The sequence below is a fragment of the Equus caballus genome, chromosome 6 (assembly GCF_041296265.1).
Source record: "Equus caballus isolate H_3958 breed thoroughbred chromosome 6, TB-T2T, whole genome shotgun sequence".
NCBI lineage: Eukaryota > Metazoa > Chordata > Mammalia > Perissodactyla > Equidae > Equus > Equus caballus.
The window spans coordinates 94,924,259-94,942,251 of NC_091689.1; the positions used below are offsets into that span (position 1 = coordinate 94,924,259).

Sequence of the window (17,993 nt, forward strand, 5' to 3'; positions counted from 1 at the left end):
TTTTTATCAACATGCTCTCCTATGACTTAAAAACTCATATACTGAAACAGAAATATAAGGGCATGGATTCAATCTTATAAATATTTTAGCTTGAGTAAAAACTTATGTAATAATGCAAACTAAATTGAACGGCAGTCAAGGTGACTGGGGCCGCTCCTTTGAGTGTAACATTTAGAGACCAGGGCGTAGCATCAGTGTCGACTAATTACATCAACATTTCCACTGAAGTGCCCACGGCACAGAAGAGACATAAATGCCTCCTGGGGTCTTCAGGTATTGCTCAACCTGTCCTCCCAAAGGTGAAATTACTTTTAAGTTTGATCTTTTGCCTTAAAAATATATGCCAATTTTTCATTCTATTTAATATATCTTTATTTTTTTAAATATAAAAAGAATGTATTAAATAACATAATATGAATCAATTGCATACTCCAAAAAGCCTTTTCTCTTGAGTCTTTTCATCCCTTTCTGGTGTATCACCATCTGCCTACCAGGAGTCTGGATTCCTGGTTAGAGAATTATGGAACCAGATGTCAGCTCTTTGTGGGTAGCGCTCTATGCCTCCTTAAATCCATTTTGGAACCCCATAATGCTATCGCAGTGTTTTGGCATTCAAAGGTCCTCTGAATCAGGCCTCCAGTGCAATTTTCCATTCCCTTGTTCCATTAACTCCCAATCTACATATTTTAATTAAATTACAGAAACTTGTTGGCAAGGGCCATTACTGCTTCCTTATGTCTCTCGCTGTACCCACCAAACACAACCGTCTAATGCACGATCCGTATTGTGTCAGGAAGGATCGGCTAGGTTCTGTTGACATGGGAGACAACTCCATGGTCTTCGTGGGTTAACGCAACAAAGATTTATTTTCATTTATTCAAAGCCTCCTGCAGGTCAAGGTAACTCTCCAGGGCAGTTGTCCATTATCCAATGGCTCATTGTTGCACCTCACGTTCCCACAGTCACCAAGGCAAAGAGCAACTGGAGTGGGGAGGTGAGCGCCTGAAATTAAGCGCTTCCACCCTGAAGTGACGTGTTACCTTTGTTTCATTGGCCAAATCAAGTGAGGTGGCCAAGACTCACTTCAAGTAGCTACAGTCCTACTGTGCGCCCAGAAGGAGAGGGGAGCCAGGTATCAGGGGACAACAGTACTACCTGCCACACATATGCATATCTGTCGACTGAATGAAAGCTAACACATTTTTAGTATAATTTCTGCTCTGTATGTAATTACCAATCTCTTTAGTAATCCTATTATTTAACACTTCTTGTCTTAATTCTGCCATTCCCTTTTGGATCCCACTTTAACAACAAAACAGACAGAATGCTAATTTAAACATTCATCAGGATAAATTAATTTGAAGTGCTTTCATGTAACTGCGAAACCATCATTATCTCGACTACACCTTAATTGTGTGCTTTACCTCATCACATTGATTACACGGGCCACAAAACCTCATTCCCTCCCTGCTCTCCCAATAAAATGTGTAGGTTTTACTAATGATAACTTCACAGTGTGTCACCCGCCCTGATACCTCCAGGCGTGCTGAAACAAATGTATTTCAAATAACCAGAAAACACATTATATGTAACATAGGAAAAAAACTTTCTGTGTGAGAAGCAATATGAATGATATACTGAAATTCTTTGCTTCATGATTCAGATTAATTGATTTATTTAAAAAGCATTTCCTAGATAGGTTTCAAGTGAACATTGAAATGAGAGCCTGGTTTATGTGAGATGAACAATCACGCTTTCAGAAAAAAAACGGTTAAGCCTGTGTTTAAAACCTTCAGTGGCTTCTCAGTGACCTTACTGTGGCCTTCCGAATCACTGTGAGTCCTGGCTCCACCTGCTTCTCTCTCCAGCCTCAGCTCATACCCGCTCCTCACGCTCTTAACTCCAGACTCTGTCCATCCTGGACCCCCTTTGTTCCTTCCTGCCCTTTGTTCCCATGACATTGACTTTTTGGAAAAATCCAAGTTAGTTGTCCTGTCAAATGACCCACATACTAGATTAGGTGTGGGCAAATTGTGGCTTGTTTTTACACAACCCTAGAGCTAAGAATAGTTTTTGCATTTTTAAAGGATTATTAAAAGGAGAAAAAGAATAAAAAGGAAAAAGAGGAGGAGAAGGAGGAAGAGGAGGAGGAGAAAGTGGAGGAGGAGGGGGAATTATGCCTGCAACACCCAAAATATTTACTATCTGGCCCTTTACAAAAGAAGTTTTCTTTTTCTTTCTTTCTTTCCTTTTTTTTTTTTGTTTTGGTGAGGAAGATTGGCCCTGAGCTAACATCTGTGCCAATCTCCCTCTATTTTGTATGTGGGATGCCACCACAGCATAGCTTGATGAGCGGTGTATGGGTCTGTGCCTGGGATCTGAACCTGCGAGCCCTGGGCTGCTGAAGCCGAGCACACAACCTTAACCACTATGCCACTGGCCTGGCCCCCAAAATAGTTTTCTGACCTCTGTTCTAGATCTTTCTGTTTCCTCATGGTATTATTTAGTTTGTTCCTAATTCCTTGGATTTTGGGAAAACTGGAAATTGGGTCTAGAACTGTGCTGGCCAGTTTGGTGGTCCCCAGCCACATGTGGTTATTGGCACTTGAAACATGGCGAGTTCAAATTAAAGTGTGCTGTAAAGATAAAACACACCCCCCATTTCAGAGACTCAGGATGAAAACAAGCATGAAAATATTTCATTAATAATTTTTATATTGATTGCCATGTTGAAATAATAATATTTTGGATATATTGGATTAAATAAAATGTATCACTAAAATTCATATGACCTGTTTCTTTTTTTTAAGTGTGGCTACTGGAAACTTTTTTTTTTTAAGGTTTTATTTTTTCCTTTTTCTCCCCAAAGCCCCCCGGTATACATAGTTGTATGTTTTAGTTGTGGGTCCTTCTAGTTGTGGCATGTGGGATGCCGCCTCAGCACGGCCTGACAAGTGGCGCCATGTCCGCGCCCAGGATCCGAACCATTGAAACCCGGGGCTGCCCAAGCAGAGTGTGTGAACTTAACCACTTGGCCACGGGACGGCCCATAGAAACTTTTAAATTACCTGTGTGGTTCTCATTATATTTCCATTGGACAATGCTGGCCTGGAGCCTGGATTAAAATCAGGTTAAGTATTTTTGGCAAGAATACTTCGTACTGATCTTATGTACATCATATTGCACGAGACATACAACATCAGTTTGTCCCATTAATGACGCTAAGTTTGATAACCTGAATAAGGGGTGACTGACAACTATCTCCATTTTTTTTTATTTTTATTTTTTTTAGATTTTATTTTTTCCTTTTTCTCCCCAAAGCCCCCGGGTACATAGTTGTGTATTCTTTGTTGTGGGTTCTTCTAGTTGTGGCATGTGGGACGCTGCCTCAGCGTGGTCTGATGAGTAGTGCCATGTCCGCGCCCAGGACTCGAACCAACGAAACACTGGGTCGCCTGCAGCGGAGCGCGCGAACCTAACCACTCGGCCACGGGGCCAGCCTCCATAGTTGTATATTCTTAGTTGTGGGTCCTTCTAGTTGTGTTATGTGGGACGCCGCCTCAGCGTGGTTTGATGAGCAGTGCCATGTCCGCGCCCAGGATTCGAACTGACGAAACACTGGGCCGCCTGCAGCGGAGCGCACGAACTTAACCACTCGGCCACGGGGCCGGCCCCCAACTATCCCCATTTTAAAGGTACATTTTCCCCTTGCGATCTGTAGTCTTTCTAGCTCTGAGACTATCGTTTTCCCAATGACCTCTCACTTGAGGTCTCAGGATCCTTGGGTGGTCCTCACTTGAATCAGTTATTACACTGGGGGTTACAAAGTAGTGTTTTATATTTTCACAGTTTTATTCTTAAATTTCTTAACTGATAGTCTATTCTTCCTTTCCTATTTTTTTCTTTCTTCCTTTAAATCTTTTTTTTCAGTGAGTATCACAGTAGACACATCAGTTTCTATTTACTCAGTGAGTTACAGTTGACTGCAGTCACTATTCTTTTTGACACCGGAATCTCCCTAAATTCGGCTAGGGGGAAGCCCTTCAAGCTGGCTCCTGACTCCTTCTATCACAACGCCATTCGTTTTTGAGTGCTTCCTTGCCTTGGGGAATAAGAAGTCCCAGACTCACCTGGCGCTTTCCCTGTCCCAGAGGTGGGATCAGCTATTTCTCAAGAAGCCTCCATCGCTTTTAAAGAGAAATGGTGTTCCAAAACCAAGATTAGGGTGGCAGACATGATCAGAGCTCCCGGGGGGACGTTGCTATCAGGCTCTTTCAGTAGACAGAGCTAGAAAGTATATTTTAAGAAATCACAAGCTCATGTTGATATTTCCTTTTCAAGTTTAATACTGGGAGTTTTTCTTAACTTCTTTTTTTTAATGTTTGTATTTCTTTTCATGTACATAAAAACCTTCATTTGATAAATAGGAATACATTTACTTATTTGCTTTATCCTACAATACGTAATGATTCAAAATGACAGTGCCAATATTACAGCTCACATTAACCATAGTGAGTGAAGTTTAAAATTACTTTATAGCTTTTTTGTCCTCAGAATATAACCTACTAAGAGCGTATAGTCAGAGTAACTTAAAATATTTATTCAAAGTATTCAAAAGTAACTCGAAGTAGTTCTTTTTCCCTGAGAGGTTATGTTATACATTTGATAGATTCATTTGTTTTTGTTTGTATCCAATTGTAGGTTTTGCTTTTTATTTCTTTTGGTTCAGAAGTCAAAGCGCTAGAAAACGTTAACCTTAGAGATCTTGCTCCATCTCTGTGTCCTCTACCCCGTTTCAGTAATTTCTGGTTTATCGTTACTTTTATTTTTTTTGCAGAAACCCGCCGGGGGCAGCCCCGCCCTCCCGGGCCCGGGGGCGGAGCCTGGCCGCCCGGTTGGCGCGCGCGGGCCGCGGCGGGGGCGTCCCCGGGAGCGGCGGCCGTCGGCGCCGAGCTGATTGGCTGGGGCTGGCCGGGCGCCGGGCGCGTGGTTTCCAGAGTTTGGGTTTCGTTTCGCAGAACACAGCCATGGCTGGCGTGCAGTGGACCGTGCGCGAAGTGCGGGGACGTCTGCTCCCGTTCAAGGACCTGGCGGAGGAGGACGACGACTACCTGAAGGAGGATGCGGAGGAGGACGACGACCCGGGGTTCGTGGACGCCGAGGAGCTGTGCAGTGGCGGCTTGAGGGCGGGCGGCCTCCCGGGGCGCCAGCGCGGTGAGCGACCACCTGCCCCGGCTTGGGGTCTGGGGATGGTCTGGGGCCCGGGATGGGGTCCGGGGATGGGCGCGGGGGATGGGCTGGGGGATAGGCTAGGCTCCGGGAGTGGGGTCCGGGAATGGGGTCGGGGCATGGAGTCCAGGGGTGGGGTCCCGGGATGGGGTCCGGGGTTGGCGTCCGGGAATGGGGTCGGGGGATGGGGTCCGGAGGTGGGATCCCGGGATGGGGTCCGGGGGTGGGGGCGGGGGATGGGCTGGGGGATAGGCTGGGGTCGGGGGGTGGGGTCCGGGAATGGGGTGGGGGATGGGGTGCGGAGGTGGGATCCTGTGATGAGGTGCGGGGTTGGGTCCCGGGGATGGGGGCGGGGGATGGGGTCAGAGGACGGGACGGGATGGGATGGAGGATGGGGCCCAGGGATGGGATCGGGGATGGGGGTGCAGAATGGGATGGGGCCCGGGCTTCGGGTCCGGGGATGGGGGCAGGCGATGGGCTAGGGTCTGGGAGTGGGGTCCGGGGATGGAGTCAAGCGATGGGTTCCGGAGATGGGGGCGCGGGATGGGATGGGGGATGGGGACGGGAGATGGGGGCAGGGGATGGGAAGGGGGATGGGGTGGGTGACGGGGTCCCGGGAGCCATAAACCTTCCTGTCCTGGTCTCTCTTAAGGGAGGCGCCCCCGCTGCTGACAGACTGCCTTTGGGGTGGGCCTCTCTGTTGGTCCTACTTAGCATAAACTGATGTTAATAATGACGACAGCAGGGTCTTGAGCTGATGCTGTGTGTTAAGCTTCTGCCCTACAAGTATCATCTCACAGCTCTTTGAGGTCGTTTTATAGTGGAGGGGACCGTGCACGCCGAGCGTGTATTCACACTGGGCATCAGGGCTTGTAACTCTTTCCTTGTCCTGCCTGAAGTCAGAGTATTTTTCAGCTACTTAGAAAACACACGCATGAAACACCTCAAGTCATTGTTGTGTCGTTCACTTGTGTTAATAACCTCATGATCCATATTTACCTTGTGTGGTTTCCTGTGCTGTAAATCGTGCCAGCTGTGTGTACATTGTGACTGATAGTTAAGAATATTTTAATGTTCAGGCCAGTGCTGGCCAGTGGAATTTTCTGTGATGGTGGCCTTATTCTATATTTGCACTGTCTGGTACCATAGCCACCAGCCACATGTGGCTGTTGAGAACTTCAAATGCAGCTAGTGCAACGGAGGAGCTGAATTTTAAATTTTATTTGACTTTAATTAATTTTCAAGTATTTATGGAGCGTTTAGTCATTTATCCTAAAAGTATTAGTGACTGGCTACCACGTTCCAAGCAAGGTGTTTATTCCTGGGGTACCCTGGAGAGGTAAGATGATGAGGTTGCTGTCTTAATGGAGATTACCTGATAGTGAGTTAAACATTCTTTAAATGATCACAGAAGTAACTATATTACCCAGCGCTTAGAAGGAATAGTAACTAGTGCTATGAGAGGTTATAGTTATAAGATTCAGGGAAGGCTTTCCCGAGGAAGTGACAGTTAAGCCGAGGTCTGTACTAAATGGGGTAAAGAGTAAGGAAGAGAACATTTAAGGCAGCTGGAACAGCTTATGCAAAGGCCCTGTGGTGGAAGGGATCATGGCATTTTTTTTAGAAACTCATGAAGGTTACTATTGAAATCCTGGTGGCATAGCTTTCAGTATCACATCAACATGCAGCTGTCACAGTATGACAGCTGACAGACTGGTGGTATGGTTCCCTGACTGGGACAGGAACCCAGGCCACGGTTGGTGGTGAGAGCCCCAAATCTTAACCACTAGACCACCAGGGCTGGCCACAGTGTAGTAGAGGGAGACAAAGAGGTAAGTGGAGTATAGACACCCTAATAGACATCTATACAGGGAGCTATGGTGAGATTAGAGGAAATGGTGGATTTGATAAAGCATTGGGAAAGAAGTTTAAAAATATCCGAAATTAACTTTGTTTTTTAAGTTATGATTTTGGATGAAAACACTCAAGAGCAATGTAAAGTGTTTGGACGTTTTCCAATGATGGGTCCTTGGTGGCGAGTGAAGCTACAAGTGAAGCCGGTGGGATCAAGGAAGTGCTATCATGTTCAAGGATTTCCGTCGTACTCTTTGCTGTCTGACATGTCGCCACCAGATCAGAAGCAGATCTGTTCGCTCTTTCTTAAAGAGTGTGCTATCCCCGATGATATTAAAATGAAATTTCTAGACTGGGTAGGTGAAGTATCAAGCTTTAATGACCTCAACTTTGAAAATCTTAACGAAACATTTAGAACTTTCCTCAAAAATGGAAGGAATGATAAAAAACAGTCTACACAGAATGAACGGGAAGAGTCGTTACCGGGGAACGAGACGAGTTTGTCTCTGGAAAACAAAAGTAAGTGTGATTTTTTTCACCAAGTTTTAGTGTCGTTGAGATACTTAATGACTAATGTGTTTAAAATATTAGCACTATCGTATCTTGACATGATATTCTGTCTGTTAAATCGGGTTGATGAAAACGTGTTTGTATCGCTTTTTGAATGTGTCAGTGACGTTCCAGGTTCATCATCTTTAACGTGAAGAGGTTGAGTGCGGTGGTCTTTAAGCTCCTTCAGTTCCTTTCCAGCTCTAAAACTGTGATTTTATCTCCCTCTGACCTTTGTGTCCGTAGGATTATCTTGAGTCATTAAGAAAAAGTTCAGCTGTCAATTCTTCTGTTTAAGAAGATAGAGGAGAAAGACGAGAATGTCAGTAACCCATTTTGGAAAGGTTTTAGTCCAAAATGGTTCAAAATACATTTTTAATATGGTTTGTTATCTGGACATTCACATATATGAAATACTTCATTTCTTAGTTATAGCAAATAAGTTTGGCAGTACATCATTGAATGACTTCAGTGACCAAAGAATCATGATTACACTCAGAAAAATGATTACACAGGCTAATATGTAAATGATTTATTTTTTATGTTTCACTTTGAATTTATCTTTATTTCATTGGGTCAAAAATTTTATCCTGGGGCTAGCCCTGAGGGCCTAGTGGTTAAAGTTTGGCACGTTCTGCTTTGGCAGCCTGGGTTTGGTTCCTGGGTGTGGAACCACACCACTCGTCTGTCAGTGGCCATGCTATGGTGGCAACTCATAAAAAGAAAGAAGAGAAAGATTGGCAACAGGTGTTAGCTCAGGGTGAATCAAAAAAAAATTTTTATTCTGATTATTTGCGAGCAAAAGGAAACAAAAGGCTAAGCACTAGTTATCTAAACATTTAAAGAACATAAATTTTGGCATTAAACACAATGAAAACCATCTCAGTACAAAAGAAATTGTTACAATATGATCATTTTTCCTACTGGTTAAAGTAAATTTGTTAATATCTCTTTGATTTGGATTTCTTGAACTGGTTGTGCTAAACGAGAAAGGTCATCCAATCAGTTGTTCTGTGAGCTCATTTGTACATTTTGGTTTGTTCTTTTCTGATACCCTGTAGTCCCGTTTATAAATGTAATGAGAGCTCTGCAGTTTCCAAAGGTAATGGAATTCCTCCCAGTTCTTCTGCCTCGACACTTTAAACAGCTCATCAGCTCAGGTTCTCAAGAGGTGCTGGGAAAGATAGAAGAGATTTTAAGAACACATCCATGGAAACTTGGGTTTCATAAAGTAAGTAAGACGTTTGCTTCGCGTTCACTGATCTCATATAAGGCACGATTTCTCAGGCTTGACAGCTTTTGCATCTCTTTCAAAGGAAAAAAATTTGTATGGACCTCCATGTCGGTTTATTTTTCTTTGAGTGTTACAGCTAAATATAAACTGCTTGTGTCTATAGGTCTTATGCAATAGGTTTATAAAGGAAAACAAAATAACAAAATAAATGACATTCAAATTATCAATGATTTAGTTATATAATTTAATATGGCAAATTTTTTCTGTAACTAAATTGCCATTTGCAACTTGAATACAGAGCTCATTGAAGACACGAGCTCTTAGGGGTTTGGCAGATCCATTGTGCTGTGCAGCTCAGCCCCCCCACCTTCCTGTTTGAACGTTTGCCGACTTTCATTATTCATATGGTACATCGTGGTAGCATTTGATTGTTTATTTGGCACAATAATATCATTTACAAATTCATCCACTTCTGTTCTTATTAGAGACCGAGCATAGTAAAGTGATACAGTACATGTCCAGCAGTATTGGAAACCAAGTGTAGCACTGCGATCTTGGAAGTACTTGGTTATGTGGTTTCCCAAATGAAGATGCAATTAAAAATTTCTGAGATAATTCTTGGAACCCCAGCAGTGTTTACAGAACCCCCCTCCCCTCCCCACTCAGTTTGGGAAATACTGGACTAATGACTTTGTTCCCTATTTAAAATGACTACCATTTCAGTATGCTTTGAGAACTAAGATTCTGGAACCTTAGATTAGGATGTGTATTTAGTAGAGAAGAAAGGCAGAGCAGTGGGCATTCTGGGACTGCAGTGGGAAAAGGAGGCTTGACGTCCCTCTGGTCGGCGTGTGAACCGTCATCCAGAATCAGGTCCTTTCCTAAAGCATCGTGTTGGTTTGCTCAGGCTGCTGTACCGAATACCACCAGCTGGGTGGCTTGAACCACAGGAGCTTGTCTTCTCACGGTCCCGAGGCCGCAGGTCCGAAATCGCAGCGTGGGTGGGGTTGGTGTCTTCTGAGGGAGGCCTCCGTCCTTAGCTTGTAGGTGGCGTCTTCTCCCTGTGCCCGCACATGGCCTTCCTTCCGTGTCCCAGTCCCCTCTTCTTAGAGGGGCCCCAGTCCTGTTGGATCAGGGCCCACCCTAATGACCTCATTTTATCTTAATCTCCTCTTTAAAGACCCTGTCTCCAAACATGGTCACATTCTGGGGTACTGGCGGCTAGGATTTCAACATAAGAATTTTAGGGGGACACAATTCTGCCCTTAAAATGTATGGAGGGTTCCAGGAGGGGTAACTCCGTGAAATAAAAAGAGAAATAGAGCTGGTGGATGACCCACTGAGTGCGTGATGGTGAAGGAGTTCTGTTCCTCTTCTGTAGGAGTTGGGCAGGTTTGTTGATAGGCACATGGAAAACTAGACAAGCCAGGAAAACAGGCAGTCGTTAACCTCGCGGTGCACGCGAGTTCCGCACCGCAGTTGATGTACCGACGGTACGTCGTGTGGCGCAGCTTTGAGTCCTACCTACACCAATTTAACCAAAATCAGTTAACAAAATGTATACTTTAAACTTTTTTCAAAGGTGGGAGGAGAAGAAGCATTTGTGGAGGTGATGGTATAAAAGAGAGCTCTCCCATAGAGAAAGACTTTCCATAGTAGGGAGTTAATACTACATATCTAAAATTAAGGAAAAATCAAGGAGTGGGCCGGCCCGTGGCCTAGTGGTTACATTCACGCGCTCTGCTTAGGTGGCCCAGGGTTTTGCCAGTTCGGATCCTGGGCGTGGACATGGCACCGCTCATCAGGCCATGCTGAGGCAGCATCCCACATGCCACAGCTAGAAGGACCCACAACTGAAAATACACCACTATGTACCAGGGGGCTTTTGGAAGAAAAAGAAAAAAAAAATCTTCAAAAAAAAAGAAAAAATCAAGGAGTAGTGTAAACAGTACTTAGAAATGTGAAGCTAAATTCTGGAAGGAATAACTAAAAGTGTTGAAGGTGTTGCCTTTAGAAGTTGTGGAAGGTGAATGGCAGGGGATTCTCTTTTTTGTGAAAAGCCTCATAGTGTTATTTGACTTTTAAAGCTGTATTTGTATTGCTTTGAGAAACTATAATTTTAATTATAAAATTATATAGATCTCTAGACAATTTAAAAAATCAGTGATGTATTAGGTACATAGTTTTTCTCCAAATTTAGTTGAGATATAGGTTTTCTGGGACTTAAAAAATTACTGGCAAATAACCTAGCTTTTACTGTAATTCTTAGAATATTCATCAACATTCCTACTTTTTGTAAAGCAGCTTGAACTTTATTTTCTTAAAGATAACCTTCAGAGAATTGAAGCTTTTGCGATGTGAGGCAAGCTGGGCAGCATTTTGTCAGTGCAAGTCTCTCTTCCGGCTGATGAACAATTTTGAGAAGAACGGATTGATAGTATATTCTGAACTGAAGCAGCAGTGTAAGGAGCACGGGCACACGTACGTTGAAGAAGCTGACTTGACTTCTCTGTTGTCGGACCGGATGTCTGTTGATGACGCTTGGCAGTCTCTGAGGTTTCTGAAGGATGTCGGCGTGGTGACGTATGAGAAGGCCTGTGTCTTTCTTTATGATCTTTACGAGGCCGAGAGAGGCATTGCCTCTGCCATATGCCACCTGATGACCAGGCCTCCGTGGCATTTGCACGTCGATGTCAGAGAGCTGCTTGGGTCTATGCAGACCAAGGGAGCGGGGAGTTCAGGAGGTGACGATACCTTGAAGGAAAGCAAAGCCGATGAAACAGGATTAGAAAATTCTCTGGCCATTCTGGACACACAGGACAGCGGTGACCATACTGGGGATAATGGTGAACATGAAGTTCATGCAGAAGAAAGTGAAGTTCAGCTGGATCTGGATCAGGTGGCTGCTCTGGAAATGATTTGCTCCAATGCTGTGACCGTCATGAGTGGGAAGGGCGGCTGCGGGAAGACCACGATTGTGAGCCACCTTTTTAAGCATGTGGAGCTGTTGGAAGAAAGTGAAGCCGAAAGAGTGTGTGAAGATTTTCAACGAGACCAGGACGTCTCAGAAGAATGGCTTAACTCTCCAGGGCAGCGTCAGCCGGAGGCGGACAAGGCCATAAAAGTTCTCCTTACGGCCCCCACAGGGAAAGCCGCCGGCCTGCTGAGACAGAGAACTGATTTTAGCGCTTACACGCTGTATCAGGTAAAACCTTTTCCATTTTTCCTCTAGATAAAACGCTTGCCTTAAAGACAAACTTTATTATGAGTTTCTTTTTCATTTCTTCCTGACGACAGTGAGTAGGTATTTACCGAATGCTTTCTGGATCCCTGCCGTGTAGCAGCTTGTCATTTAGATCAGTGCCCCTCGAAACAGCGGGTCTGTAACCTGTTGCTGGTCTGCAGTGAGACACGAGCTAGTGCCGGACAGCACAGCAGTGCGCTGCCCCCTTCGTTGAGAGAGTCTTATTTTGACAGAGAAAAGTCAGCTAAACTGTAGTGTGTGCTTAATAATGTGGTCAGTTTGGTTTCTGGCAAAGCTCTGTTTCTCCTGGGGGCAGGTTACAAACCTGTCATTGTCCACAGACCCTGTTTTGAGAAGCACTGGAATTGGAAGGAAAAGGTTTATATTTTGTAGAACGAAGGTGAGGACTTTGATCATCTGGTTTAGTTCTTTCTCTCTTTCCCTTACACCAGTGCCTGGCAAATAGTCACATGAGAAAAACTTCAAGAGATTTCTGAAGGAAAGAATAATTGAGTTGGACTCTACAGGACAGGGAGGCTCTGGCGAGGAGAAGGGCATTATATTTAGGGGAAAGGCATCGAGGAGAATGAGCATAGTGTGTAGAGAGGGTTTGAGGGGACCGCATTGATTGGAATGAAGTCTGTGTGTTGCAAAATGAAGGAAACTTGGTTTCAACTGGGAATTTGAGCTTTAGATTTTGTAAAGTGTTTTGACATCTCATTAAATCTTTGATGTGAATAAGCGACGTTATCTTAGTTTTACAGAGAGCCAGCTGAAATTTGGGGGTGTTACACGACTTGCCTGAGATCTTGAGGTGCAGAACTAACACCAGAACTCAGATTTCTACCTCTTTGCTTGTTGCTCTTTTCACGGTGCTGTAATTTCTTCACTTATAGACCTTGCAAACTTGAAGAAGCTTGGACTTGATTTACTAGGGAGCCGTTTAGGTTCCTAAGCAAGAGAGTGAAATGAAGAAAGTAGTTTTAAGGAAGATCACATAGAATCTTAGAGCCATCTCGGAAATTACTTTGCCCATTGCCTTTATTTGTCGTGTGAATGGACACAGAGCTGGAGAAGTTCAGTTGAGCTCCCTGGTGGAAGAGGCTGCTGATCAGCTTGTGATTTTTCCCACTCTGCCTTCATGTCTGGTTGGCCTGAGGGACTGAATCAGAAGAGGAGAGGCCAGAGAGGCAGCATGATTCAATTTCATCTGATCAAATCGGTTGCATTTCAATATCTGCTTGGGATGCTGGGCAAACATTTCTAAAGCCACATTTAGGCTCCGGAGAGAGCGTAAGGCACAGGAAGAGCACTGAAGTGGCACTTATGCCGTTTACTGAGCCTCCTTGTGCCAGGGTTACCAGATTTAGCAGATTTGCTGAGCGTATACCAAATACTGCATCGAACCTACTTATACTAAAAAGTCCTTTGTTGTCTCTCTGAAACTCAAATTTAACTGCATATCCTGTATCTTATCTGGCAATCCCATGTTGGGTTATAGGGGTGGGGGGAGCCTGGCTGTGAGGCTGTTGGAGTAATCTAGAAGCTCATAGATGGCGCCTATATTGAGTTGGTAGCACTAGAAATACAGTGGAAAGCGTCAATCAGGCATTTCTAAGATAAGTAATTGAATATATACAATAGAAGAAAGGAAACACTTGGTGGGGATTCCAAATGTCCTATTGTGGGACAAGGCCATTGAGAGAATGTGAGGTTTTGTTGGAGAGAATTGATGTATTTGGATGTGAAATATGAAGGCTTTTACTTAATAGACATGTTGAGTCTAGTTTCAGTAGGAAAATTAAGTAAAGATGTGATCCCATTTAAAAAATCTGTATATACATAGTTGTAAACACTTACAACATAGAAACATTTCTGGAATGATATACACCAAATATTTAACCTTCCCTGGTTGTAACTTTACAAATTTTTTTCCCTCATCTATATTTTTTAAATAGTAAATATTATTATCTCTGTACTAAATAGTTCTTTTAGTTGTTTGGTTTTTGTTGTTGGTGGTGGTTTTTAAATGTTGGGGAAGTAAGTGAGTTTGTAATTCTAGAAGAAAATGTAATATTTTCATAGTTAGGTTGGGAGGACATCCCTTTATTTCCAGAATGGAGTGTTAGAGTTGGGAGAAGAGAAGGCCCCCAGTGACTGGGTTATCTCAGAAGGCCAACAGAAGGTTTATTTGAAGAATGGGGAGTTTTCTCTGTTCAAGAGTGGCGAGAGAAGGTTGAGATTTTTGCAGTGGGCGGTGCTATGCACAAAGCTGGTTAAGTTAAAAACACTTACATACTCATGAGGAAGCAGTTTTTGAGCTATGTGACCTTTCTTTGTTTTTCAATGTATTTATCTTTTCTGTATATTCACCCCTGTAAGTTTTGTGTTCTCTGTTTTTTTAGCCTTTTCTCTATGTTATTCCACCTACATTTCCCGCCCACCATTTAAGAGTTTTGTTTTAAAATAACGTGTTGTTCAATTTATTTCCTTTGTTAAGTTTTGTAACTTGAATGTAGAAATGCCATCCTTTGCTTGTAGGTCAATTACAGTTTCTATTCATGGAAGACAAAAACGGCCCAAGACACGCCATGGAAGTTTTCTTCTGTCAGAGTTCTGGTTGTGGATGAAGGGAGTTTGGTATCTGTAGGAATCTTCAAATCGGTTTTAAAATTATTGTGTGAGCATGCCAGACTTTCCAAGCTTATTATCCTCGGTAAGTTAAAATATTGTTGGAACTCCAGTTGTCTGGTTCACAGCATTGTGGTTCGTCGGTTGTGTATTCCATTTTGCTGTTTTCACATCCGTGTGCTGAAGGTGGGAAGCCGTTCCTCGGAGCCCACGCTGACGCTGCCCTGAGTCTGACCACTCTCCTTGGCCACTTGGGTGGCTTTTTGCTCTGGCCAGGATGTAAGCAGGCTAGGATGTGAATGAAATAGAGTTCTGGGAGGTTACTGCTAATCACCTAAATGATGACTATTAAAATAATAAAAATGTCAGACTCAGGGGAAATCAGGATGTAGGTCATTTGGAAATAGTAAGAAGTCTGAGTTATAGGCCACTTAAAAGTCATTTTATGATTTTAAGCTAATAACTCAAATTAGACCTCAGCAGCCTCTGGAGTCCTTCCCAATTCTGATGAGATTCTGTTAGATTCTCGTGGGTGCTGGTGCTCTTGTAGCCTTTACGATTTAATGGAGAAAAATAGAATTGCAGTGTCAGCCAACTGTGTATAAATAACTTTTTTTAGTTATTTGTGGATATTTTATAAGCAGTTGATTCTGTTAATGGCTTAAGCGTTCTCCCAGTTTCCACCCAGAAAATGGTTTTCCTTATCTCTAGGGTTGGTTTGTTTAAAGTAAAATGCAGAACGTTATTATTACATTACTTGAATTTATCTATCCACTGCCTAATTGTTATTTTATGTTTGTTTATTTATTTATATGTTTGTTTATTTGTATAGATCCTTCCGTGTTTAGTAAGACATTGAGCAAGATTGAATAAGTGACTAAATACTAAGTATCTAAGGCCTGTTTTTTTGCATGTTGGCTAAAACACTTGCCCCTGCACAGTTTGCCTGTGGTTATAGGTATGACAGAAGTTCAATTCAGATTTTTGCCTTATTGTGATATCACTCTTTTTTGTATCTTGTATTGTTTAATTTGAATTCTTTTTGTTAAATATTTTGTTTGTTTGTTTTGTTTTTTGGGTTGTTTTTTTCTTTTTTTGAGGAAGATTAGCCCTGAGTTAACTATTGCCAGTCCTCCTCTTTTTGCTGAGGAAGACTGGCTCTTAGCTAACATCCATGCCCATTTTCCTCTATTTTATGTGGGACACCTGCCACAGCATGGCTTGACAAGCAGTGCTAGGTCCACACCCAGGATCTGAACTGGTGAATCCCGGGCCACCGAAGCAGAATGTGCAAACTTAACTGCTGCGCCACTGGGCTGGCCCCTGCTAAATATTTTTAAAGACTTAATGTTCTTGGGGCCGGCCCGGTGGCCCAGCGGTTAAGTTCACACATTCCGCTTCTCAGCGGCCCGGGGTTCGCCTGTTCGATCCCAGGTGTGGACATGGCACCACTTGGCACGCCATGCTGTGGTAGGCATCCCATGTATAAAGTAGAGGAGGGTGGGCATAGATGTTAGCTCAGGGCCGGTCTTCCTCAGCAAAAAGAGGAGGATTGGCAGTAGTTAGCTCAGGGCTAATCTTCCTCAAAAAAAAAAAAAAAGAGACTTAATGTTCTTTTTTTTTTAAATGATTGGCACCTGAACTAACAACTGTTGCCAATCTTCCTTTTTTTTTCTTTCTGCTTTTCCACCCCAAATCTCCCTAGTACATAGTTGTATATCTTAGTTGTGGGTCCTTCCAGTTGTGGCATGTGGGATGCCACCTCAGTGTGGCCTGTCGACTGGTGCCATGTCCACACCCAGGATCCGAACCGGCAAAACCCTGGGCCGCCACAGCCATTCGCGTGAACTTAACCACTTGGCCACGGGGCCGGCCCAAGACTTAATGTTCTTAAGTAATTTTAGACAAAGATTTTTTGGGCTTTTTTCCTCAGTTAGAGTAAGTCTTTATAATTACAGCATATAGCAGTAGGGAGAAATAAAAGTAAATTCTAAATTTCAGGACCCCAGCTACATAAAACCTACTGTGGCTATGTTTTTTTTCTTTTAGGTGATGTTAGACAGTTACCCAGCATTCAACCTGGTAACTTGCTGCAAGATCTTTTTGAGACTCTTAAGCCCAGAAAATGTGCTATTGAACTAAGGACAAACCATAGAGCAGAGTCGGAGCTCATTGTGGACAATGCTACAAGGTACAGTAGGACTAAAATTGTGCCTTTTCTCTCTGTTGTATTAGAAATCAAAGGTAAAAAAATACATACTAGCTTTAGATTAGAGTGACTCAGGGCAGTACATTTCCTCTGTCCTTTTATTTTAGCAAACCTTATCTATCCTTCAGGTATATATATACCTTTTGTTCCACAGTTAGAAAAACAAAGTTAATATTTTTCATTACTGATCCAGCATAAATTAGTATTGAAATTTAAGAACGAATGTGTTTTCCTGATTTAAAAAGTGTCTATGTGAATAAAGCTGCGTCAAGCTTAGAGAATAGAATAAGCCCAGAGGGAGCAGAGACTTGCAAAAGAGTTTATTAGAGTTCAGGGGAGAATTGGGGCCAAACTTTCCCCTAATTTTTGTAGGGGAGCCCAAAGCAAAAATAATGAATATGATATTCACTGCTTGGTGAATCCTTGTGGCACCCATGGTGTGTTACTCTCCTGAAGGTAGAGAGGAATCTTCTCCCCTTAGTCTTTGTGTGAGCCTTCAGATGATCCCCTGTAATAGATGTAACAGGACCTCAGAATACCAACAGACTGTTTTACTTATTGGGCCAAAATTTATCCTTGTTTTTGACTCTGTTTTACAAGATGTTGTTTTTGTTGCTTGAACATTTCCTTGGTGGGATGTCAGCAGAAACAAGAATATTCGAAACCTACTTTGTCCATGGCCCTGTCTACCCTGGCTAGGACAGTGGGAGTAGAGGAAGAGTTGACAAGAATAGGGTAGATGATGTAGACATCAAGAAAAATAATGCAGCTGGATGTGCATTCTTTTCCTATAACCTTTCTGCTCCCACCTAAAGACCACCTCATTTTTGGGATGTTAGTAGATGATTGGGAATTTTAAAGTTTGAAAAACTTGGAAGAATATAAAGCACATTAGATGTCTTAGAACTCAGCTTTATCTGAAACTTAGATAAAGTTAGATAAACTTAGAAATTCCTTTAGTAACCCTTTTGATATCATTTGGGCTGAACTGTGCTCCTTTCGTCATTTCTTCTTAATCATCATCACCAAATATTTGATGACAG

At 43.0% G+C, this 17,993-nt stretch overlaps 1 protein-coding gene across 2 annotated transcripts in view; it reads left to right on the forward strand.

Moving 5' to 3' along the window:
• Positions 1-17,993, forward strand: part of HELB (DNA helicase B) — a 53,992-nt gene that overhangs the window by 18,799 nt on the left and 17,200 nt on the right. Inside the window, exons 2-7 of one of the 2 annotated variants that reach the window (XM_023644099.2) lie at positions 5,019-5,214; positions 7,192-7,602; positions 8,694-8,863; positions 11,193-12,071; positions 14,652-14,826; positions 16,791-16,932. In XM_023644099.2, coding sequence (XP_023499867.2) covers positions 5,028-5,214; positions 7,192-7,602; positions 8,694-8,863; positions 11,193-12,071; positions 14,652-14,826; positions 16,791-16,932 — 1,964 coding nt within the window. In that variant the 5' untranslated portion in view covers positions 5,019-5,027. Of the gene's footprint in view, positions 1-4,950; positions 5,215-7,191; positions 7,603-8,693; positions 8,864-11,192; positions 12,072-14,651; positions 14,827-16,790; positions 16,933-17,993 lie in introns of those variants that run through there. The other variant, XM_023644100.2, reaches the window with a different exon arrangement.